The following is a 26,424-nucleotide window of genomic DNA, read 5'->3' on the forward strand; positions in this document are numbered from 1 at the left end:
TTCAGGCTTTTTTGAACTTTCTGTGAAATGAAAATGCTGTCCAAAAAATAACAATCTTTTCATCACTCTTTTGCAGGTTATGGATCTGCAGCAAAAGCCCTGGAAACAGTCTGAATCTCACTGGCTTCTTAATTTTAATTTCACTGGCTGTTAATGCAATTTTGCTAATGGAATAACAGATCTTGGATACCAAACAGTGGTAATTTGCAGTGACACTTTGATATTGCTCTGTCTCCAAAAGGAACATCCTGAACAGTGACATTTACAGTCTCTGATTAAGAAACAAGGGTAAAAAAAATACTCATGGCTCTGTCATAAATATCACAAGTATCTGATCTTCCTTGCTGCCAGTGAGATTATTAAAGTTGAACTGCCCCAGCTGCAGGTATTTCACTGGGAGTTCCATTCACAGCCTTATTAACCAAAAAAACCATTTCTGCATTGACAGCACGGCATGAAAAGCTGTTTCACTGAAAACAAAAGCCACTTGTGAGATTTCAGCCTTAAAAAGCACCACATATGGGTTGTTGTGAACAACGAAACCCTATCCCATTACTGATTTCCACAGCACCAGGATGCTTTCTAGCAAAAATGCCAAACATATTAATTATGCAGTGATTACATTATTTACTCATTAGATTTCCCTACAAGACTAACTAGCATTATTTGTGGCTCGCAGTATGGCTCCTTGGGGTATCAGCAGCAGTTTTCCTTTCCCAGAAGGGTTCTTGCTGTTGGTAGTGAGGTACAGCTTGGTGCCTGGTGGTAAATTTGCCAAGTTTGCCAGGTTGGTGGCTGGTAACTGCAGTGTAGCCATCACTAGAAAGAGAGAATAAAAAGGAATAAAACAGCTGCTTGCAGAAACTAGTAAGCACTGAAATCTGCACAGGATGGAAGTACTCAGTGACATACAACCAGCCCTCAGTAATCCCTACTTAGCTGCTCTAACCACAGATTAACTCCACCAGTGATGCACAGACACTTTTTTTAATAGGTCTGGAAACAATCTCTCTGTGTGCAGTCCCACTTGTGGCTGCAGGCCAAAGCAGCACAGCCGTGGGGTCTGCAAGCTTCCTGCAGCCCCAGGCACCACACAGCGGCTGTCCAACAGCCCAGAGCTCCAGCCCGTGCTCAGCTAAAGCAGCTGTGTGCAGATGCAGACAGGGGCCTTCTGCCCATACTCCTGTACCTGTAAGCACTGCAGAAGATGTGGGGCTAAAATTGGGACATTAGGCTCTGCCTGGCTGGATTCATAGGGAAAGGACCATAATGCCAGGCAAAAATGTGAGACCTGGCTCCATGAAAGTCTGCAAGGTCTCCTGCACATGCCCCAGTGTATCCACCTGGTCTCCACAACCAGAACACTGCATGTTTTAAAGCACTTGGCTCCCTCTTCCCCCTTATACACAATGAATTAACATTTTCTTTATTATTAATCTCAGTCTGAATTTTCCTACAGAGCTCTCTACTCACTTCCAGGTTTTCAATCACACACACTTATTTTGCAGTTGAATAAATCATTACAGACCCATCACTAGCTATTAACAAGGTGTAAAATCACTCTACCTGAGCCTTGAGATGTACTTTTCAGAGTCCCTGTGGAAGAAACTTGCGCCTTTGTTATAGTCTGCACGGGCTGAGCCACAATTGTCCCTCCACCTCCACTCACGATGGCTTTGGCTACACCTTGAGTCACAACCTGCTTCGAGCCAACAGCCTTCGCTACCGAGGAGCTGGACTTTGCCACAAGGATCTGACCGCCGCTGATTGCCACCGCTTGTTTCACTGTCGACTGCAGCGCAGAACCCACTGGAACGCCAACAACCTGCAACAAACAGCCATGGCAGGGGGATGGCACGGGGATGGCATGGGACCCTGCTGGCCACAGCCAGCCCTGGAACCCTGGCTGGTACACGACCCCCATCTCCAGACATTTCAGGACATGCCTGGTCACGAACAGAAGCTCTTCATTCAGGAACAAAATTAAATCGGCAAGAGGCCAATCCCAAGTAAAACGATAAACTGTTAAACCCAGGCAGGATCTCAGGGCAACCACAAAAGATTAAATTCATTCAAATCACAGGGCAATTCCTTTTTTTCTGATTTATAAGCAATGGCTTAATTCCAGCTGAAGATAAAGCTTGCCTTGGTAAATTAAGAGATGTAAAAATTCAGTTTCAAAACATTAATGGGAACAGATTCCCTGGGAAAACTATGACCTCAAAGCAGAACCCATGAAGTGCTTCAATTTTATGTGTCAATGGAAACTGCAGTGGAACGTGAGTTTTTGTATACCTGCTCAAACAGGCAAGAAAGGCAGCAAAAGGAACAAGGAAATGTTGCAAATGCAAAAAAAGTATTTACTTATGCAAACGTGAAAGTTGTCTATGTTATCTCTAGTGCCTGGCACGTCATTTGACTCTGTCCACAAAGGAAAGAGGCAAGAACGGAGACAATTTCTGACACATCTGTTATCTTGTCACGGCACTGTGCCTTCTCAGCAGCTGTGTCACTCCTGTCAAAGCAGGACTGCATTGGCACAACCCCGGCAGTAAAGTGCTTGAGTTGCCACTCAAGTGGGACTGCTTTCACCTAATGCTAGTTCTGTCTCAGCCTCCAACCCCACTCTCTATTCGGGCTGTTCTTCTGTGTCACAGGCCTTCATTCCTAGGAAAGAATTCACCTTCTCTTATGGAAAGCCCTGGGTGAGTTTCAGCAAGAGCTGCTGACGGCAGCCAGCTTTCTGGGTTGACAGTCCAAAAGCACCTGCACCCCACTGTTTCAACGGCTTGGACAGAAGCAGGAGATGTCCCTGTATGCAGTGAAATGTAACAGTGCCTGCCCAGCCCTCTCCCTTCGCAAGCACTGCACGGAAGCAGGACACGAGCCACAGTGCCCACAGGAACCCGGCCACCCATGAGGCTGCAGTAACAGCACGAGTTCCCAGTGTCCCAGAGATGCCACGGGCCCCATACCTTGGACTGCACGGTGCCCTCGCCGGTGCCCAGCACGGGTTTCTGTGGGGACAGGGCCAGCATGTGGCTGCCCTTGACGGTGACGTACTGCTGCACCGAGGGCTGCGCCGCGCCCGCCGCCGGCACCGCCGCCTGCTGCGGCAGCTCCCCGGGCTCCTGCTTGATTATCACCTGGGCAAGGGGAACACACAGGCACAAGGAAAGCAAACACCTTTGATGCCTTTGGATTTCAGCCTTTATGTTTTTCAGATCCTGTACCCTGTTAGTGCATAACTCCAAACTCCAAATACAGTGTTAGCCACTGGCTCCACACTTTGGTCAGATAAAACAATCCCTCTGGGCCTGAGGTCCGAGGACATCCTACAGCTTCAGGCTCCAAAAAGTATAAACAAAAGTGAATTGGGGGAGCAGACTGGGGGTAAATGACCTCATTACCTGAAGCTGTAATTGGAGCACTCATCCCTGAGATGTAAATGGACCAAACTCAGAATTGTCTGAAAAACCCGTGACCATGGTCCACCTTGGGTGTGACCTCTGGGAGGCTCTGACTGCCCAAGGTGTGTCTGTGGAAGGCCTTTAATAAACACCCACTTTATTCTCTCCATCTTGTCTGGCCCCTGTTCCAGGGAGCCACCCCAAGGCATTGCCTTCAACCACTGAAGATGGTTTGTGGAGCAGCCTGTCTTCTGGGAAGGGCAGGCACACTCTGAACTCAGACCTGCTGCTCACCACCACGGGGCTCCACGTGAGAGCTGCTCCCACACAGCGTGTGGGGTGGTGTGACAAGTGACATAGTGACAAAGCAGTCTCATTTCAGAGGTGGTCATGGAAATTACAGAGTCACAGCAATTGCTGGTAGTGTTACAAGTACCACTCGTCCTGACAAGGGACTTGGCATCACCTGACTTCTTCAGACCCTGCATCTCGGCACAGAGCCCCTCTAACACAGAGCCACACCCTCTAAAGTTTCAAATTAATGTTCTGAACCTGGTTTTTATTTCTATCCTGCAACATTACAAGCAATAGCTCTAGACACTATAAATGATCATAGGCAACATATACACATTCTCTTGTGTGTATGTTTTATGTTTCTCCTGGGATAGCTCTAAATCTAATCCATAAAGGCAGAGACATCAAAAAGCCTCTTTTGGTTTTTTTTTTTTTTTTCTCCTGTTAGATTGTTATAGGTACTGTAACTGGTAGGAAACATTCTTTCACCTTTTACTTGGATCACCCAACACTGCCAGAAACAATTTTATACTCCATGTGGTAATATTCAAGGAAACACAATCAGAAGCAGCAACATCTGAGATTCACAAATCACTTACAATTTTTTAAGAAGTTCCTGACAGATCTATTGCAGTTTACTTCTACTGCATCCCATTAAAAATATCTTTCAAGATATCAGCCTGAACACAACTGGTTCAAAAAAGAACCCCAGAAAGGATGGAAGAGGTGATAAAAGGCAAGATCCCAGGTACAGCAGAACCACATGGAAAGAAAAGAAAACAAGACACATTTTTGAGAGATGCTACAGAGCCCTTAGCAGCAAGATACATTGGTTCCAGCAGGAGTTTTACAGGCACTGGAGTTCCATGGTTTCTGGCACAAATCAGCATGAAATGACACTACTGGGCTGCCTGTCCCAGCACAAGAAGTCAGGAGGGATACCTTTGTAAAAGCTCCCAGTCCTCCAGTGACCGATTTGGGGCTCTGCACCTTGGAATGGCTCCCAATGGGACAAAGGGGTGGCATGGTGGCAAAAAGAGAATCCTCCTGCTGCAAATAAGAAGACATGGTGCAAACATCAGTGATACATCCAATAAAAGAAATAAAACAAGTGACTGCTCCTAAAGGGCAGCATGGACTCTCTGGGCAGGTCAAATTACCTGTGCAAATAAGACATTTCCAATTATCAGTTAACACTTGAATAAAAGGAGTCAAACTTTCTTAATATAACCCACAAAGCAAATTTTACTTGGAAAATTACATCTCCAACAGCAGTAACTGTGTCTTACCATGTCATACATAAGCAAAAATATCAACTCATGTTCTCTGATCAATATCCCACTGAACTATCAGGCACATTCTTCTCTGTAAAGAAACCCTAAAATTACAGTTTTTCCACCAGAGGACATAAATCAAATTACATTTCTGTTTACTGAAGTATGATTTTTACGTGTTTTTAAAAATATCTTCCATTTTTAATGTTGCCCTGGAAATATGGAATTCAGCTGTTACTAATGACGTGTGCCTACTCTGACTCATTGAAAACTTTTCTAAAAAAAATGTCCCAAATCAGTGATAAATAAAGAAAAATGAACAATTTTCAACACAGTTAAGTGAAATCCATCTGAGCACACAGGTTTTTAAAATCTGACCAGCCAGCTGCACACCTGACACTGAAAATGCTACTCCGAATTGACTGCTTCAGACAACAGTCTGCATCACCTTTCCAGGAAGCATCTCAGATCCAAATGTGAAGTGATTTGCTCTCTGCAGGCTGACTGCAAGCCTTCCCCCACCATATCCTGCTTTAATACTGAGGCCTGGAGACAGGGAAATGCTCCTGTTTCCAGCAGCACACCCACCAGCTGCTTTCAGAGCCTTGCTGATGCCACTTCCCTGCCAGAAATATCATCCCTAGCACAAGATGAGGGAAACATTTTATGTGAGACAGTACAGCTCTGTAGCTTTTGCGCTTTGCAGATCAGAAGCATGAACTGTATTTATTGCTGTTTGTTTACACATCCAAATGTTACTCCACTGTTTACACAAACATTTTTCTAAACTCAGGCAGTTGTAGAACCACTCCATGAGTTATTTTCAGGCTGCCAAGAGCAGCTGCTGTACAGAAATAATGAACGGCCTGAAGGTTTTGAGGTAGGCATCTCTGGTTTAATCATACTCTGACTAACAAAGTGAAGGAGATCAAAGCCAGCTACAGAAGAGTTTTTTGAAAGATACAACGTTTGGGGAGCTATGCCCTCCATGGATTTCCTTGCAGAGAAGTAGAAGAGCAGTGCCTTTAACAGACATGTAGCCGAGCCTAATTAGAACTGCATGAAGTGACACTATCATCTTGTATAACCACCATGTTCTCCTATGGCTCCATCTGTTATACACAGTAAAACCTTCACATGAAATGACAATCCAAGGAACCTGCCTGAAGTGCAGGGGTTTTAATGCTAAAAAGTCCCATTTAATAGAAAGCTGGACTTTAAATGGGAAGCACACAGCTAATGAGAACATTACCTTGACAGCTGAGGTGCCAAAACTGCTCCCATGGGTCTTTGACACAGGAGATCCAGTCCCGTGAGAGGCCTGGCAGACACTGCTCAGTTTGCTGGTCGGGCTCCCTGCACAGCAGGAAACAAAGCAGATGTTGGGTGAGAGCTGGGAGCAGGGCACACATGAAACCTCTTCTAACAGGGAACAGGGCATTTCATTTCAGCTGTGCTCTCCATCAGGTACATCAGCAGGAACCTCCACGGGCGCAAAACAGATCCATCACCAAATTTCCACCTGCAGGAACCACATCCCAGAGAAGGTGCTCTCCACCCACTGCTCTGTGTGCTGCAAGCAAATGGTCAGGAACCTTCCTGGGTGGCTGAGAATATCAGCTACGGGTGCAAATATGTGAAATTAGGCCAGATGCAAAGTCCTCTGCTGCCCAGAATCCCCCTGAACCCACACTAGCCTTGGAGACTGGCATGGAGAAAGGCTTGGAAATGGAAGGAAAAGAAAGGCCACAAAAGGAGAGAAACAAAGTGAGGAGTAGCAAGAGAAAGGGATCAAGTGAGGAAGGTAAAGGAAGAAACAGAAACAAAGAAATGAAGGCATAGAATCACGTGTGCCAGATCCTCTTGCAAAATTATCAGACCGACACACGTGCCACAGCACTCTCCTGGCCCCCAAGATGGATGGGGGTCCAGTGGTAAACTTACCCTGCATTATCAGCACATGCACAAGACTGCTCCTCAGCACTCTTGTGACTGCTCATGTTGGGCTGGTTTGGCAGTTTTGTTTGTTCAAGGGACACCAAAGCCACAGATTACACACATGAAAGCAAAAAACCAGTGTCTCATACAGTTGTACCATAATCCAAACTTCAGCTTAGAAGTAAATGAGGAGCCATTTCTGAGACTAAGGGCTTTGGGAAAGCTGGCTTTCACAGAGCATGAAGATCTCACCCCTTTTCTTAAATACAACCTGCAGCCTTATCAAAAGTGTCCCAGTGACTTTTGCTGTAACACACATTATGCTCAGTCCAGCCTGGCTGCTGTTGCCAAACAGTTCCACAGACCCTCCTGCACCCTCACACAGGGTCTGGTGAGGAGGCTCTCTCACAATAAAGTCGTCTGGGGAGGGCAGGGTATCAATTTTCTGCTCTGCCACTGATGTGATCTGACTCATGCAGGGGAGGCACAGGAGTGCAGGGAGGGAGAGGCACCAAGCAGTCTCTGCCAGGCCACTCTGTACATCCCCACTGTGCTGGGAAAAGGCAGTTTTAACAGTAACTGCACTTCAACAATAACTGCACTTTAACAATAACTGCACTAACACCTGTACATCCCAACAATCTGGAGCATCTACACATCCTCCCCTCCATGGACAAACCTTTATTAGGAGAACCCAAACCATGAAAAACCACTTAGACAGAGCAGACAGTCAGGCTGGAGGTAAAGAAGAAACAGAAAGTAAGAGGCAGAAATTCCCCAACCAATCAAAAAAAAACCCCCAATGAATCAAACTCTATTGGTGAAACAGCATCAGTGTTACAAAGAAAGCCCCAAAACATACTTTAAAAAATTCAGATACAGCTACACAATTCTTACCAATTACCCTACCAATTCCCTCTGTGATGAAGTTAAAATGAACATGACAGCTGTGTTCCCTCAGATAAAGAGAGGAAGCATTAGTAAAAAGAATTTTTGTGTTTTCCAACCATGTCCAGCAAACGGTTTGTGTTCCATGGATGCTGCACTCCCTCACTTGGCCCTGGGCATCCTGCTGAGATGCTAGGAAGCACACTTAGACACAAGCAAGTGTGTTTTAAAACAGACAGCAATTCTTGGCCATATATCACAACAAATATATGACTTCTGAGGGACCTTTCCTCCACCCCAACACAAAGATTACAGACTCCTCTATCCATCACCTGTGTCCTACAGTTCAGCCCCCCCTGTGACCCCAGGCTTCTGCCACCACTGAGAGCATCCAGTCAAGAAGAATTCAAAGCAGCTGGAATTGGACCAGGTACAATTTTGTTACTGAGAACAGTAACAAAATCCAGCAGGGCTGTTGTTGTGGTAATCAGGGTCTCTGCATTTCAACACATCTACTGTGCCCCACACTGGGCCCTAACACTGATCTGCCAGTCACTGTGACCTCTCCATGCTCTTGGCCACATCCACAGCAGCACTGTCACCCAACCACCTGTGCACTCCTTCTGTCTAAAGCTGTGCAACAAGGTCTACATCACCTTGTCCCTCCCCTTTTCACCTGAAAAGAACATGCTCCCTTTGAAGCAGCGTCTGTGAATTCAGTTTGGCTTTACACTGTGCTGCTCCCAAAGGAAGCAGTCCTCAAGTCTGAGATACCCTCAGCCATGCCCACAGGCCAGCAGTGCAAACCAACACCTTCCTCTTCCCCTGCTGAGCAGCACTTTTCCATCTCCATGAGCTGAAATGCTGCTGTCAAAGGGAGAACAAACCTGAAGGGGTAAGACTAAGCCACTGCCCTCTGTGGTCACACTACACACCTGTGCTGGTGGCTGCTGCTCCGACCGTGTGTCCAGGCTTGTCCACAATAATATAGGGGTTATTGAGGACTGAGCTGGCAGAGCCTTGCTTCATGTGCACCGGAGTGGACGTTGGGGTACGAGGTAGCGGAGATGGACTAGGGGTCGATATTGGAGAACCTTAAGAAAAAAAGTCCAATGCTTCTAGCTTGTAAATGTTGTCAGAACACAAAAACATGGCAATAGCAGTACTTTTGAGCATGGCTTAGAAAAGGAATGCTTTTTGAAGATGCATTTCCCAGCCTGAGGGAGCTCACAGGACTTGGAGAAGGAAAGAGGAGACAGAAGGAAAGAAAAGGCACATAAAGCACTACAGCTCATACCTACCCTGGACATGCTCTGCCTACCAGATCAACAGGGCTCAAAGGGAACTTAAGAAGCCATCTGGTCCAGCCCTGAATCCTGACGGACATTAGCTACATCATTCTCACTGCCAAGACCAGTGCACCCCAGGAAATGGAGAAAGAGAGGTGAGCTCTCTTGCCTTTGTGCAGCCCAAGGTAGAGGCACTCAAGAGTGGGAACCAAGGAGTTCCCCTAAAAACGCTGCATGGAACAGCCTCGGGCAGCAGGAACACCCAGATCCCTTCACTGCTCTCACTACAGCAGAAACCCTTGAAATCAATCTGTAAAACAGGCAGCTTCTGGGTAACGTGGCAAGGAGAGAGAGAAACTAGAGAAGAAAAAAGCTACATGAAGAGGTAAACACGAAACTCAGAGAAAAGGACTGGCAAGGAAGCTATCTGAGAAAAGAGACAGCAGCAAACACCAAGCTTCACCTGCTCATTGATCTATGTCTTGGCAGTTAGTGACAGTTAGAACATAAATAATCATAAATAAAATCCCCGTGTCTTATAAACTGCTTTGGAATCTGAAACTGGTAACCTTTCTTGGCAGACAGTAGAACCTTGGAAAAATGTTTAGCAGGGAAACATTTAAATAGGAAAGGTCAACAAAGAATAGTTCCAAGGACTTTAGGAAAGATAGGATGGCCCCTGTAATTCCCACTTTCTAGGAAGCTTTGGGAAAAGATCAGGAGAAGAATAAAGAAAGAATAAAGGAATTGGCATAGGTTCAATTATAAATCAACCTGAGTACAGTTTTAAAATGTCAAGGAACAATAATAAAATCTAATTAAGAAAAACCAACAAAATAACAAAACCAAACCAAAACAACAAACCAGACACTTTAAGAAAATTTTGTGGGAGCAGATCACCAGGAATCACACATACTGATAGCTGGTGCTTCATCCTCTCTACCCTGAACACCAGAAAATGAAGAGCTGCAACAGGTCACCTTGCAGCTTCACAGCATGTGCCAGGGGGAGCTGTACATCAATACTTTCTGATGTAAAGCACATCCAGTGACTGGAATCACACCCAGGGGCAGAGAAGGCACCACAAGTGAAATGAGCAAAGCAGCATTTTGGCCATGATTGGTTCAGAAGCTGCCACACTGCCCACTGCAACCAGCTGGCAATTTAACCCAACACAAGATGGACTTTTAGAAGACAAAGACCAAAGCTGCTCCATCTGATGCAATATGGTAAGCACAAGAGGGTCTATTTGAGCCTACAATGCTAAAACTAATTATTTGCCCAGTAATCAAGAAAAATTTCTTAATCCATCCAGGCTGTATGAAATCAGGAGGGAGAAGAATATACTTTTCCCACATAAAATATTCCACATAGAAGATGTGCTTTTGCCTGGGCCTTTCTGTGGGTACCAGTCCATTTCAAGACTATCTATTTCATACTTAAAAGCATTCAAGAATAGAGAGAACAGCTCTCATCCTGCTTTTCATCTGTTGTGAACCATTTCACACTTGTATTTTTTTTCACTGAACATTAAGAAGTGTGCTTAGCTCCTTATTCTACAGTTTTCTACTGTCTGATGCTCAAAGACTGGCAGAAAATCAAGGGAAGGGCACAAAACAAGTCCAACTGGTTTACTCTTGTTTTCCAGGGGGAGGCACTCAGGTAAGTAAACTAACATTCACCTGATACAATCTTGCAACTCATGGTGATAGGCTGGAAGGATTTTCCTGGTGACTCTGCAGGGCTTGGACTCTGACCTTGAGGCACTATTTTACAGCTAGCTGCAATGGGTTGAAAGGCTGAATTTCCATGAGAGCCAAATGCAACTTTCTGTGTGGCTAACTTGGTGGGAGTCCGTTCTATCGAGGATGGCAGGGAATAAAAGGCGGCATGTCTTTCGGTTTCAGCATTCCCAGAGAATCCTGATCAAAACAGGGAAAAGAACAGAAATACTTCTTAGGCTGACACATCTGATTGCTGACTGCTTCTCTACACAAGCACAACTCAGGTATGACAAACACACTCTTGAAGGAAGGAAGGAAGGAAGGAAGGAAAAGCAACTGGTGGGAAGCGTTGAACGGGGAGAAAGCGAGGGAGGGGACTGCTCCTGCACTGGCCTGCTGCATCTGCTGGACTAGAAGAATAAAATGATGCCATGCACAGCCTGTTCAGCTGTGACAGGTGATCAGCCACTTCTTACACATTTCCTTGGAATGCCCTTCCACTGATCAAAAGCTGCTGCTAGTTCCAAGTGTCCTTGGTCAGGGCTCCACAGGACCAAGGCTGGATCTCCTTCGCAGAGAATCTCGTAGTGCATTTTTTGGAGTAAGAGCTCAAGTAATCAGAGACTGCCTTTTGAGCTGGGAATCCACTTTATTTGGTGTAGAAGGAGATCAATTAACCTGGAGCTGTTGAGAGAAGCCACTGCTTGTCAGTGTGAAAAGGAGGGAGATTTACTTCCTGTTGGCTGTAGCACGGCTCACCTGAAGATGCTACAAATCTTCCTGTTTGAATGAAAAACCTCTCTGTTAAAAATTTGGTTGTTTGTACTTTTTTTGGCCACAAGAAAAGACCACCACATTTAAGCAGCAGACATTCTCCTTGCGGAGCCTGAACACCACCAGCAGCATCACAGTGCCTCTCGGGGAGCACAACCACACATGGCACCAGCTTACAGCCATTCCTTGAACACAGGAGTGTGGGAATAAACAAAGAAAAGCATCAGACCATGCAGCATCTGACCCTATTTTGAAATATGACATGGCTGTGTCCAGGTTTCTCACACTTAAGAGTGTAACACACCCCCTTGTACCTCAGCCCAGTTAACCAGGGTCTGTCGTGGAAGCCTCAATGCTGAGTTGAGCTCCAGAAAACACAGCTAAATGCCACCAGAGGCACAGCTCTTCCTACTCCACACATACACAAACCCTGCAGTGGGCCCATGGGGCCAGCACTGCCTGTTCCAGGCAATCCCAGTGGTCCTAAGGCCTCACCTGCTGCCCCACTGCAATGGATCCTGATCTCTCAGGGGAAGGGGAGAAGACCCTGATAGGCAGAGATGTCATCATCCCTCAGACAAATACACACAACTTCTTCAGTCTCTGTTCTCCACAGTACAGTAACTACAGCTACCCACTGTTCTCTCAGGTATAAATGAACACACCACTAGACCAATTCTTTAAATGTATACACAGGCACCAAAACATTCAGAAACCTAAAAACCCCTCTGAAAACAGCCTGCCAAAGCCAAAACTACAAGTACTATTCAACCACCTTTTTTCCAACTGCATCTGCTGTTCCTTACTCACCACATTTTAGCAAAACAAGAGCCTGCTCAACAAACCTCAGATAAAAAACCCAAACAAAACCAAACCAAACTCCCAAACCAAATAATCTATAACAATTTCTGAATTACATTTCAGAGCACATAAGGAAAATATGATCTGGGGTTAGCAACAAGCAGGTAGCACCAGAAATCTTTAAGGCATAAGAGCAATTAAGACAAGGCATCCAGCAGAGCCAAAGTTCCAAGAACTTGCACTTGACTGACACCCATTTGCTTTACCTTTGTCCACAGAAGCATCTGGGCTGGAGTCTCTCAACTGTTTAATTGGTGAAGAAGCTTTGACTGGTGCTGGGATACTCAGTGGCAGTGATAAAGACGTGGGAACATCAGAAAGGTCAGACTCTGAAGACTGGGAGAAGAGATACTCCTCACCAAGAGAATGCCTGTGTAGCTCCACATCCACTACCTTCCAAAAACAGGAGAAAGGACATTAGGATTTGGTAGCTAGGTAAAGATATAAAAACCAAAATCAACTCTGCCTTTTTATTTTAATGTCTAAAAACCTCTCCCTTTGTTTCCCCCAACTCTACATAACATTTCCATTCATTTCAGGGACAGTTCCCAAAGGAAATTCAGCCTTTCAACCCATTTCAGCAGCACCCTGAGCTACAACAAAAATCTTGCACCATTGAAGCCCCACAGTACAAGAGCATGTCTCAGTCCACAGGGAAATCTGAACTGGAAACACGGAAGGATTATGGAGCCCAGCTCTAAGCAACCCACTACAGAAAGGATTGCATACTCCTGTAGGGACAGGCACAAAACTGAAGCCTGTCTTTTCTGGAAAGGCCTTGAGAATTACACATGATCTACTCTTCAAAAGTGTTTTTTAACACCAGTAGACATTTCACATTAAAGTTTTCTCCACAAACTGAAAAGCTGAAGTAATGCGATTTAACCATAGAAGGTTCCATTTACCACAGTACAACAAAGGGAAAATAGTATCAAAAAACCTTAGGAAATTTAGCAAATTATGGGTTATTAATTAATTAATTTCAAGAGTTCATTTTCCATTAAAGTCCTAAATCTTGACAGATACAGAAACTTAGAAGTAGTCAATACATTGCAAAATTTCAACGGAATAGTTGGGTGATCCCTTAAACTTTTTATATGCAAGCACTGCAGCAGATCAGAATGCAAATCAGAACATTTTGTACCAAAAGCTTCACAAAGCAGTAAAATTTAAAGCTCCAGTACAAGCCAAGTTCGTTATGAAGGCAAGAGCTGGAAACAGTCTCCCCTGAACCAGGAAGGAGAAAAAATGACTGTTGTCATGAACAGTGACAAGGTGTAATAATCCTTTCATTCAACAAGAGAGCAATAATATCTACATTCTAGAAATTAGGAAATCAAATGGGTCTGACTCTGTGCTTAGTCCCATGCATATTTGCTTTTTAAACACCTTTAAGGGAATCAAATCCATCCCATGACCCTCTGACTCACCGTTTCTGCACCAAGTGTTTGCAGGCCTGTGTAGGTCCTGTCCAGCTGGAAATGACAATACAATGTATTAACTAGGGCAAAGCATTATATTAGCTAGAATTTACAATATAAATGGTTTGAAAGAAGTTTCAAACTATGCAAGTTGAGCAGCAGTGCATGCAATATTTTGAGCCATAAGGTCAGAAATCTGTGTGCTTTGATAAGTGCCCTCACTCCCCTCTGCAAAAAATTCAGCCATGACCCAAGGCCCACACTAAAGTGGAAAGGAGCAAAAAAATTAAAAGAAATTACATTGCTGAGGGAGGATTTCCATCTAAGAGGAGTCCTCAAGCAGTGTTCTTTTTTTTATTCCTGCTGTCAATATAAGGAAATAATAATGAGAAAAACTCTTGTGTTTTCAACTGACCAGCACAAAGGCTGTGTTTACACCATCGTTTTTAGGTAAGTGTTCACACCACCCCAGCAGCTGCTAAAGAGCCACAACAGCCCAAAGGCACCTGTCACAGACAGTGCAGAAGCAGCTGGGTTTGAGAGGTGCAGGATGTGCCAGAGCTCAGGGGCACATGGGGTGCCAGGCAGGGCTCAGCTCACTCGGTGCCCTCACAGCAGCCACAGGCTCAGTGTGACAACAGCAGATTCACTGATTTGAGCTCCTGTGTGCCGTGGACTGGCTCAGTTTCCTTCTGCAGGCTGAGAGCTTCCTTCGTTGTCCATCACAGTGTTAATAATTTCTCCCCAAGTCACATCTTCCCAAATAGATTTTACTCACCATCTCCATTAAATGTCCCTAAGCTGCAGGGGAATTATTTTCAACCTCCTCTACTGTCTATATTTAGGGTTGCAATGAGGTACCTTATTTAGCATGAAATTCATTAATGCAGGCAAAATTCAAATAAAATTAATGCTGCTCAGAGAAACAGGAGACTAACCCAGCTCAGGACTTAAGTCCACTAATGCCAGGGACTACTAATTAAAAGGAAAACGAGCAATGGCCTAGTTTTCCAGGACTGCTGCATACTAGAAATCCCAAGTGCTGCAGGGGTGAATGAGTTGGAAAAGGGAGCTCTCTTCAAAGGGAACAGGGAATCTCAGCCCTCCCTGCCCACTCTAACAACAAAGATAGTCATTAGCTGTTGTGTGCCTGTGCTGAAGAACAGACACGGCAGTCACTTTACCAGAACAAAGACAGACCTGAAGCACCCTGTTAGGTTAAAGCCAGTGAAAACATAATAAAAATCTCCAATTGTAGGGAAAAACCAGGTAAACACTGCTGCTCTGAGCACACTCAGCTCCTGTTGCTGCCAGGGTGAGTTCCCTCCTACTGCATCAACTGCACACAGCTAAGGTAAGAGGCTTTCCCAGATCTATTCAGATTGTCCAGCTCAACTATTCATGTGAAAACAACCACACTCATAAACACAGCCAGGCAAAAGCACACACACAAGCAGAGTCTCTTCTGGATTATGCAGGAGAGCTCATTTAAATGCCTTTCTCTGAAGTATCGTGTTCAAATACCTTTAAATTGTGTATGATATCAATCCTTTTGTTCTGGCTATCCTTGAAGTGTATCTGCACTCTCACTGGGAATTCTCCCCAGCCTCTCCTGGTCAGGTGAAACGGAGGTTCTCTGGAAACAAACAGTGATTATTACATTTTGATGCAGCACTGGTACAGCTTTAACCTCCCTCCTTTTCAGAAAGCCAAAGACTGGTTTTTCTAGCTGACAGCTAAAGCTATCTTCAGGTCTGCTATTCACCACAGAAAGAATGTAATCACAGCAATGAGAATTTTATGGCTTTGGACAGCTGAAAACACACTTTAACTTTACACAAAGGGACAGGGAAGAAAAAATGGTAAAACGCTGTTGGATAAGACACGTGGGAAAGAAGTGTGGTATTTTTGAAAGACAGAAAAAAGGGCTGTGCTATGTCAAATGAAAAACACTTGGTTAAAAAAACCCCAAGTCAGCTCACTGCAAGGTAAGCTTCCAATGCAGCATTTTGCAATCACTGCCTGCTGCTCCCTACCTTGTAGCAAAAATGTACATTCTCCATATAACACCAACAGAACAATATAGGGACAACAAGGAAAAGTTAATCACTGTCATTCTCCAAGCTGAAAAAGAAGGATCTGCAACATTTACTTTTACTCTGTATTTCAGACTGTTACTGTAAATGCAAATATGGTTTCTTCAACACAAAAACAAGCGAGAGGTTTAAAGGTGATTTTTAGTCCATTAATGTTCACTACAATGAATGGGACTGTGACACCAGGAATCAATTAACCAGACGGGATTAAAAGAGAAGATAACCAGCACTGACAACTGAGAAAGGCACAAAAAGACAGTCATCAAATGCCATTTGATATGTTACAGAAGAAATACAAAGGAGTGTGCTTTTGTCCTGCTTAGGGTTGTCTTCTCAGAAACATTACTGAGCCATAGCAACACTTCTTATCTCAGGTAAGTCTTCCTAGATTTGCCTTTGAGCAGTTTAATTATGCCAGAATTAAGTTGCCATTCTGTACCTAAGCAGCCCTTCCCACACTCCTCCCTCCAGGAGGCAGCTGCACATCCTGTGGAGAATAATTTCTTTGGGAGGACAGCAACTATTTCAAAGACATCTCCCTCAGTTTTGTCCAAGGAAGAAGGACAAAAGACTGACAGGGTACTTCTCTGCAGCAGCCAAGAGAACCCTCCCAGCAGGGTCACAGCTGGGAAAACAGCTGTGGGATACAGGTTTGGGAGAGCACAGGGAAGCTGCCCTGTTTCTGCGGCACCAGCACCATTACACTGATGGGAAAGTCCTCAAGGCCAATGCCACTCATCGCACACCATGGAGAAATATTTTGAGTGGGATACTCATGCCCAAACACACATGTGGCATTAAAAATATGGGCAAATCAGCTTTTGGAGAGTCCTCTTTCTTTCCTGCACTGGAATAGATGGCTGGTAGAAAACACTTTGTTTAGCACCAGAAGCCTAACCTGAGCAGCAGACACACAGGAGAGGCACAACCCACATGAACAGCACAAAATTCAACAATTGAATGCTTTCTTCTAGAAGGAAATTTAAAAAAACAACCCAAGCCAGCAAGCAAGCCTGTTTGGCACATTTGCTATATAAAAAACATCATTTATTTTTACTACTGTTTTAGAGTAAGCCCAGTTAAGCCAGAGGTTAAATACACACATGGAGTATTAAACCAGGAAAAGAAGTTGTTAATTTTCTAAGAAACTTGGCACTGTAAGCCTAGCAAGCATAAAGACTGGAATAGTGACTGGAATAATTCCTTATTACCTCACTTCTACCAGGTCATTAGGTTTGTAACTGGGGTGGAGGAAGAACCAAACTTTCTTGACAAAATGATTTATGCTGGGTTCTCTCCGAGAGCCTCGGACGTACACCATCCATTTATGGGTCGACTGATCATTTTCTTCTCTCTTGTCAGGGGGAATGTACCTAGCAAAGAAATTAAATAACACGAGATAAAAACCCCAAATAGACAAATACTGCAAAAAGGATTTTGGGAAAGGTTAGGAAAAAAAATCGGGGATGTTAAAATGCCTGCAGGAACCTTGGCCCCTGTACATTTCTGCTCATTTGTCCTTACTCTGACAGTTCATCCAGGAACAGACACAGGTCCAGACACAGGTCCCATAATGTACTCTAAGTTTCTAACACACTTCCTCTATTTTAAAGCACAGCTGCCACATGACATTCACCCATTTCAACATCTGGCTCGTAATTAAGAAGACTTAATTTTAACATTCTACCACTGTCAAAATCCTTATCCTGTCCTATTCTGAGCTATCAGGAAATAAAACCACACTAGACACAACATCAACAACTCTGCTACCATAAATACAAGAAAATACAATTCTTCATATAATTTTTTAAGGAACTTCAGTCAATACTTAGTTCCGAGTCCAGCCCTAGGTAGATTTTCAAAAAGTAATTCTGACTCGACATTTTGTCTGCAAGTATCTGATATATTCTATGCAAAACACGGACTTGACTAGAGCAAGGATGGAGAGTTAAAACCTGGAATTGTCCAGCTTCCTAATATAGTGCCTTTCTTCACTAATGTCCTTGAAGACCAAAAAGATATATATATTTACCTGTCTTCTTCTTTTAAATATAAATAAAAACTGTATGAAATATTTTGTTTAGACAATTCTGAACTTGCACAATTTTCCTCATTGTGGTTGGTGGTGCATTGTTCTCTTGGGGTTTTTCTTCTGTTTAAGAAACCCCCACATTGTACCCATGGACACAGTGAATTAGCCAACTAATCCAATTAGCCAACACACTCAATTAGGACAACTTGCTTTTCCAAATTTTCAGGGGAAAACTTCTGACTTCTACCTGATCAAAAAAGGCTGAAAGACTTCCCTTGAGAGAAAGAGACCTTAAAATCTCTGTACACATATAAATTCCTAAATAAAATAACTACTAAAACACCTGCTCCTTCCACAAAAAAAACCTCATGCTGAGACCAGAGGAGGGCTGCCCTGGGTGCAGTGATTATTCAAGGGTAACAGCTCATATTGTGACAGCCTAGCAATTTCATTTGTCTCCTAATTGTAACTTTCTATTCAATTTAATCCTGAAATAAAGGACCATCCCTCAGGCTCTGGATACTAACTTGGAGACGTTGCCAACCACAATCGTTTTCTTCACATAAAGTCGTGAAGTTTCATCATTTGACAGTCCGGCATTTCGTTGTCCTGGTTTTTGAGAGCTTGAAACACCCGAACTGTCCTGAGAGTAGGGGAAGAAAAAAAAGGCAAACAAAAACCCAAACATTCCTCTTAAACATCATTTTGTTTGGTGCTAGGAAAGTAAAGTGTTGTTAAAAAAAAACAAACAAACAAAAACCTGCATAAATGAAAGACCGGCAAGGAATCATCCCTAAAAATACTTCTGCTCTCTAGGCACATTTAAGTAACTCAGGCATGTAACAAAGCTATCCTTCCTGGCCAGCAACACACTGCATGGCTTAACTGAGCAGACATGGTGTGACATCCCATGGAGCTGAGCCATGATTTCAGCCCGGGTTTCAAAAACACTGCCCCTGCACTATCTGAAATAAAACCAGGCATTGTGTTGGTCACTTATCAGGAACAAAGCTCAATCACCCATGAATGGCTGAAAACCTAAATCTTTCTCATTCCCAGCCTCTGGTACTCTGCTGCTGCCCCACAGTGAAGAATCAAGGCTGGGTTTGAGATAGGAACTCTGGCTCAGCTGGGCAGGGAGAGCAGCCATAACCTGCCACAGCCATCCAGGTAAACCCAGATCCACAGCCACTCCTTGGCACAATAAACCCGCATAACACAACCCCAGCTATTAAGCAGTGGCAAGCTCTCAGTACAATGATCTGACCACCCACTGTGCCAACACAAGTAGAAGTGCTGTTTGCACGGCACTGAGAGGCTTTTCTACAAGCCTGTTGGATGAAGTGCCAGGCTGGAGGGTAAGGGACTGCCATCCTCCAGTGACCACAGAACAGCCCCGTGGATGCGCTGCACCGAGCACCTGCCAGCAGGGTCAGTGTGGGAAGCACTGGATCCACTCAGGAACCTCCTCTGCTCAGGCAGCGATGCCTTTTGGAGTCACAGAGGGCTGGGATGGCTCCTGCTCCTCAGCACTCCCTCAGTCTCCTGCGCATTGGTCAAAGATGTAGTAGCCATGTGCTATCCCCAAGCAAAACAACTGCTCCATCCATCTCTGCCCCCAGCAGAGAAACAAGATTCTATTGCTCTGGTGGTTTACAACACAGGTGGGTCCACATTCTGTATAGCTCATCTGCCTTTGCTACAGAGCCAAGGCAGAGCTCCAGCAAACTGCAGCCCTGCTATCAAGGGTGTCACACTGCTGAATGGAGGCAGAATCACTGCTCTCTCTGCCATGTGTTAGTGCAACTTACTCAGCTGCAGAATCAGCCATATTCCCTGAGATATACCCACCCCTGGCTGCACTCCTCTGGCAGGCCTGACCACTTAAAGGAACTATAAGGAAACTGAAGAGCTTCACCTCATTTCACTTTTCACCTGCAGATACTGAGTGAGCCTCCCCACTGGAGGTCCCTGCAGCCAACAGGTGAAGCATTTGTGTGGCTGCACAGTGAACCACAGAGGGAGGGACTGGATCCAGGCCAAAAATAACCCCAACCCCCCAAAAATGCATGAGGGAACACTGACAGAACATATCTTTCCTTGGGTCAGACTGGTTCAGTCAAACAAATGGTGGTAATGCACAACAGGAAGCAGCACCACCAAGAGAAAAACAATTCTCTCCAGTTATGGTCCCAAGCTGTGCACTCAGGCTCTACCAATTCACACTGCCAGGGTGAGCTAATCCTCCAGTGTTACTGTTTGCACCACAGGCTGCTGAGGAGGACAAACCCCTCCAGTGGATCAGCTGCTCAAAGCAATGCAGCCCCCATGGGCACCCAGAGCCAGGCAGCAGCATTACTTCCTGAAAACACTGCTGGGAATGACACACACTGCTCTCCTCTGTAGGCTCTACCCTCCCAACCATACAGCAAAGCCCAGGCTCAGGCTGTGAAGCCCCTCCTTCCCCAGAGGCTACGGCCAAGAGGGTGGCAGAGCTGTCCCTGGCCTGCTGAGCTCACTCTGGGCAGAGCTGAGGGAAGAGGAGACACATCACAGACACTTCAGCTGGCCTTACAGCAAAGCCAGGCTGAGGGAGTGGGAGCAAGCAGCTGGAGAGGGGAAGAAACACATCTTCAGCAAGGTGGGTGAAAACATGAAGAGCTCCTGGAGCCAGCACCGAGTCCTCAGAGCACACACCTCCACCACCTTGATCACCACTCGAGTTTTACTTTACCCGGGCAGCGTTTCTGCTCTGTCTCTGGTCCAGGCTGTTGGTCAGGCGCTCGTCGGTGTCCAGGCTGCCATTGTCCTTGTCCAGGAGAAAGTCATTGTGCTGAGAGAGGGAGTCGCTCTCCGAGTGGTTGGCAGAGGGAGTGTCTGAGCCCTGGTTAGCTGGAGATGAGGATCTAGAGGGAGATTCCAAGAATTTCTTGATTGAAGGGTGGTTGAGAATTGTTGCATCGCACGACCTGGTCCCCTGCAACGAAGAGGGCAGGAAGATCTGGTCACTACTTCCTCACAGCCCAGATAAAAATAAAGCTGTGCCAGAAGAGAAAAAGTCAATGAATGAAGAAAGAGCAAATATTTAATCAGCTGTCCTGCAGGAAAAACAGATGCTGTGGAAGATAAAAGCTTAAAATGTGTTTACAGTAACAGGACCCCAAATTGAATCTGCTCCTTCACACCTTGTGATCTCAGAAACACACCAGGTTTTGGAAGGGAGGACTGCAGCCTACTCAAGTACCTAAAATGTCCCTTTGATAACAATCCCTTCTCTCCAGTGCAGGGATCCCCAGTCTCACCACACACAGGAAGGCCACAGCTGCCCAGCTCTTGCAGGCAAGCAGGGTAGGTAAGTGCATCAGACTCTTCAGCTCTCATACTCATTGGCAGCCTTGTCAACACCTATGAGGCAAGCTACACCTGTCTGCTCCCAAGGCTTAACAGGGGATAAGTAATAATGTGCTTAGGCATGCTTGCAAACTTTCTTCAAAATGACATAGAGCTAATCCTAGATCCTCCTAAACCTGCAAGGGGGAGGACAGGGCAGGCAAGTGTTTGAATCTCTCTTGTTTTTCTCACTACCATGACAAAGGCCCTTCTTTTTCTCTCGCTTTTGTCTTTTACCTCAGAAGTAGAAGGAAAACATCCATCAACTCAGAACAAGTGTCTCCTGGCCACTTCTTGACCCAGGCACCAGACCTCCCTGCCACCTGGGTTTGACAGCCAAGTTTTGGACAACCAACTCGGTTTTGATGAACCAAGTCAGCAGGAACACCCCTGTGCAGCAGCAGAGCACTGACAGCCTCCCTCCAGCTCCTGCAGCCACAGCCTCACCCCAGACTGGCACGGGCAGCTTTTCCTACAGGCAGCACCAGCTCAGAGGCTGCTCCTTCCCTGCCCAAACCACCCACATCAGCCAGGCTGGAACAATTATTCATGGCGCATGTCACAAAGGAAAACAAACCAAGAAACTGACTTGGGATTTATTTGTTGCTTTGTTTGTTTTCTTACTGGTTTTGTTTTTTTCCCTTCAATCCACATTAAGTTCCCTGATTCAGAATTCTGCCAACACGATTGAGGGGGAGGCAGACACCAGCATCACTAGAGAGCAGCAGAACTGGCCCCAAGAAGGGGCAGCAAGAGTGGAGTTATATATATATATATGGAGTTATAGTCCCATCTTGGCCTCTAAAGGACCATTCCAGAACTTCCTTTCCAACTGCCCATTACAGGCACAAGCAGAGCAATTACCAACTCTCAATTACCAGCTTGGGAGAGTTACAGCCATTTCTCCAAGGGCAGGGACACACACACACAGCCTGCCCAAAAAACCCCAAACCCACACCATGAAATCCTCCTTTTGTTTCACCTCTAGTCAAGTAAAATGACCAACACCTTGTCCAATCATTTGTGGGAAAGCATAATAAAGCACAATCATGAGGAATCCCAAGCCTCAAAACTCAGCAGCATTGGGTTTCAGAACTGTCTATATTTATGAGAACAGGTCAGGAACTTGCAAATCATCTTCCCAGAAGTCCTGAATTACACTACAAAGACTCCTACTCTCCCAGAAGCAGAAACAAGACCATTTTTCACTGCCTGGTCAAACATACATGAGCCACAATTAAAAAACAGACAACAAAGAAAACTGAAATCAGCAACAATTTCAAAATAAAGGAAAAACTGACTTAACCTGTGTGCAAATCAGGACTTTTAGGGGAAAAAAAGTAATCAAAGATGCAGCTAGACTAGCCACAAACTCATAAAAACTACTGACAACTTAATAAAGCAAGGAGGCACCAGTAAGTTTTGTGACTACTTCAATACAATTACAAAATCTATTATTTCTGGAAAGTGTGAAAATCACCAGGGAAAAAAGCAAACACCCTGCATGGCAGAACAAGGAGAACAAGGAACAGAACAGCTCCTACAGACACATGATGACAATGGATAAAGGCAGTTACAGAGATTAGAACTTAGGTCACATTCTTCAACTGCCTACACAAAAATCAAAGGAGGCAGGGAGATCTCCAAGCCTCCCAAGGCTACCACAACCTTTTCCAACTCCAGTTGCTCAACTCAAGTTCAGAGAGGGAAAAACAAGCTGAACCTTTTAGTTTTTATCTCACCCCAAGTCCTCTGAAAAGCACAATAGGGAAACCAGGAGTAGCATTGAGAGCAAGTGCTTGGAAGAGAAATTTTTATGGGACTAGAGTGAAACCCATGTTTGCAGCACCTATCTACAGTTTCCAAAAAATCACTGGAAATCAAATCAACTGGAAATGAAAAGATAGTAACAAAATGCCTACATTGGTAACGAACTCCATGTCATTTGGGAATCATGAACACCCAGCAATTAGCAGTCATTAAGGGCAGAGTGCTCAGAACTGGGGTTTAGCTAACAGGGTTTGAGGTTTTTTTAATCTTGTGAATTTTTAATCACTCTGTGACATCTCCTTGATTTATCTCTTCTGCTTTACTGCTGCCATCAGTCTCTTCACCAGCCCACTAACAGCCTGACTGCCAGGGCAAAGGGAAGATGGTTTCACAGCACTGCGTGAGACTTGAGAAATCTTGAAATCTTTATTATTTTTCTTTTTCCCTGAGAAGTCCCCAAACCCACCTCCTGCCACTCTCCTCCTGTGAAATGGGAAAACACTTTTATTCCACAGTTTTCCAAGCCTTGCAAGGACAAACTGTGCAGTGTCTGAGAAACAAGGTGCTCCCATGGGAAAACTGAGGATGAAGAAAAAAATGCAGAGTATTTCTGAAACCAGAACCAGGGCTGCTGAACAACTTCTCAACTGCTTCTTGAAGACTCCTCCTTGCCTGAGGAGGCAAAGATGATGCACCTGAGGCACCTGGATACCTGAGGCCCAGCAGATGATGCAAAGGTCTCCTCTCCCACTGCCACCCCACTTGCAGTTCAGATTCCACTATTTTATTAAATCACGTCTTAACACCAACCACCAGCTGAATGGCCACTGAACTCCACACTTTCCTTTGCAAAGATTCCCTCTAGTCTTGTTATTCCCAAAGCAGTTTTTACCTCTCCAGCCTTGAGGAGACCAGCAGAGGCGTAGTAGTTGGCCACAATGCAGGCGCGCAGCTTGTCCATCATCCTCCTGGCTTCAATCAGGCGCTGCAAAAAGGAAACACACAGCAGTGACAGCAATCCCCCACACCCCAAACACCAAGGTCTTAGGGATTTGTAACAACAAAACCTTCATACCTGATCTATAACTTCAATTTCATGTTCTTTACTCTTCATTTCGACAGCAAACTGTTCTTTTATAATGGTCTCGATCTTGTGCACAGTAACATCTCGAGCTGTACAAGGGCACACATGGAAAATAAAGGAGGAAGTATTTACATTTCTGGTTTTGAGGCTCCATTTGAAAACAGAATGGTCAGAAATCACTACAGAGTGAGAAGTGAAGGGATAATAAGTTCAGCACACATACACACACATAAAGGGATGGATCATTTACCTCCAAAAAAAAAGTTATGTCTTAACAAAAACCACATGGATCTTTAAAAGCCAGCTTATGTGGAGAGCTATTTTTTTCCTTTTTAGGTCTGAGATGACAAATAACAGAAAACGGGAAGAACAGGGCCAGTTTGTTTACTGCTGCCTCAGTAAAGCTGTAAACAGTACAAGGCAAACTCCACGGCACTGACCCAGCCCGTCGCCGCTGCGGTTGGAACACCACGGACATTCCTCTGCCTTCCCTGGCCACATCCACATCCAGGAAACTCACACCTCCTCACGCAGCAAGAATAAAGCAAACTCGTATTTACACAGCCCTGGCATGAAGTGCAGTGAGCCCTGGAATGCCTACAAGCTAGTTATTACTCACAAAGGAAACTACATTATCAAAAGCTGGTCTACCTCTTACAAAATCCTCTTCCAGCAGAGCAGTCAAAAAAATTTAGCCTTTCAGCAGGAATTTAGTGACCTCGGTGGGAAGTATGTAGTTTAGGATTTCAAACTGTGCAATTACCTTACAGCAAATTAGTGGCTAAGAATGGAATAGGGATATTATCATCTTTTTCTAGGACATGTATAAACATAAGAACTATTTACTCTTTTTGCTCTACACCTACTGTAGACTTTAATATCATCCTTCATTTAAGTCACCTTCATTACATCAATGGGTTTCAAACAACTTCTGGTTTTAGCAAATTTGAAGTCAGAATCTGGCAAAGCAGAACCTGGCAAAAGTCAGAAAAAGTCAGAACCTGGCAAAGCTTCTCTTTCATGAAGAAAGCCTGGAAAAGGTGCTCCAGCCTGTGTCAATAATAGAATGACCCCACTATCAAGCAGCTCAACAAAAGAGTCTGGAAAAATCTCACATTGTTTCTAAATGAAATAGAAAGCAACAGCATGAAGACTTTGGCTTGAGTTTCAGAGGAAGTGTGTATCTTTCTAAAAAGCACATATCTGTTTGAAGAGGTTTCTCGTATCACCATACAGAAAAGAAAGAAAAGGAACTCAAAGCTTTGCTGGCATCTTCCAGATGGCACGGATAGTTTTACTGTCTGATCAGGTACCTACAACAGGAGTGAGGCAACTGATGCCTCTATGCACAACAGGGGTATCCTAAATAATTTTCCTTCTTTCCACATACATATATACACACATACCTATATCTGTATACACATATATATCTATGTTTGTATATATAGTTTAGGACCAGAAATAGTTCAAGCCTACATTAAAACACAATTATGGTTGAATCTGTATGAGTAAGGCAAAATTAAAAACCAGAAGGATATAGTTTACCTCCAGCTATGAACACCATGATGAGGAAATTCTCATGTAATGCTATACACTTAAAATAAACCTAAACAGACTGAGGCACGAGAGGTATGGTTCAGAGAGGGACAACTGCATCTCTTTCCAAGGCTGATGCCGTGCCACGGCAGCACCATGACAATTTAAGCACTTTAGGATTTGTGGTTATATTACAGAGGGTTTTAAGAACATTTTATATTCATTTTTCCCAGCTTAGCATCAACCACGGTCCCTCATTAAGATCATGTTAGTGAAATTTGTGTACTTAAGGAATTCTAGTACTGAAAGGTGGAGAACTTCCACAAAAAGAAGAAAAAAGCCAATTTGGAGGGATGCCCTGAAAGCAAAGTTCACTTTGGCAAGGACAGTTTTCCAAGGCTGTGAGCCTGCCTGCTCATCATCAAGACCTTCTGAAAAGTTGCTTCAGAGGCAGATTACCAATCTGCCTGCAGTCCCTGGTTCAGAGCAGGGGGTGGTGACTTCTGGCAGCAGGGAGTGGTGACAGGGCCAGCTCCAGCACAGCTGCACAGGGCCCCAGTGGCAGGGCCCCTGCCCCACGTGGCAGACAGGACCTGCCCAGCAGCACTTCCAGCCCAGAGCTCAGCCTCCTCAGACCTGTGCA

At 44.7% G+C, this 26,424-nt stretch overlaps 1 protein-coding gene across 5 annotated transcripts in view; it reads right to left on the reverse strand.

Moving 5' to 3' along the window:
• YEATS2 (YEATS domain containing 2) overlaps window positions 1-26,424 on the reverse strand; it is a 47,328-nt gene that overhangs the window by 19,109 nt on the left and 1,795 nt on the right. For 3 of the 5 annotated variants that reach the window (XR_010744371.1, XM_066326029.1, XM_066326028.1), the window contains exons 3-17: window positions 24,237-24,334; window positions 24,054-24,146; window positions 20,736-20,978; window positions 18,529-18,644; window positions 17,181-17,342; window positions 15,398-15,509; window positions 13,883-13,927; window positions 12,659-12,845; window positions 10,776-11,015; window positions 8,740-8,898; window positions 6,231-6,334; window positions 4,647-4,754; window positions 2,976-3,146; window positions 1,567-1,825; window positions 658-819 (exon numbers count right to left, since the gene is read on the reverse strand). Coding sequence is in view for 4 of the 5 variants with exons in the window: in XM_066326029.1 (XP_066182126.1) it covers window positions 658-819; window positions 1,567-1,825; window positions 2,976-3,146; window positions 4,647-4,754; window positions 6,231-6,334; window positions 8,740-8,898; window positions 10,776-11,015; window positions 12,659-12,845; window positions 13,883-13,927; window positions 15,398-15,509; window positions 17,181-17,342; window positions 18,529-18,644; window positions 20,736-20,978; window positions 24,054-24,146; window positions 24,237-24,334 (2,259 nt within the window). In the remaining variant the exon portion in view is untranslated. Of the gene's footprint in view, window positions 1-657; window positions 820-1,566; window positions 1,826-2,975; window positions 3,147-4,646; window positions 4,755-6,230; window positions 6,335-8,739; window positions 8,899-10,775; window positions 11,016-12,658; window positions 12,846-13,882; window positions 13,928-15,397; window positions 15,510-17,180; window positions 17,343-18,528; window positions 18,645-20,735; window positions 20,979-24,053; window positions 24,147-24,236; window positions 24,335-26,424 lie in introns of those variants that run through there. The other 2 variants (XM_066326030.1, XM_066326031.1) reach the window with 2 other exon arrangements.

This window comes from Sylvia atricapilla, chromosome 10 (genome assembly GCF_009819655.1).
Source record: "Sylvia atricapilla isolate bSylAtr1 chromosome 10, bSylAtr1.pri, whole genome shotgun sequence".
Classification (NCBI taxonomy): Eukaryota; Metazoa; Chordata; class Aves; order Passeriformes; family Sylviidae; genus Sylvia; species Sylvia atricapilla.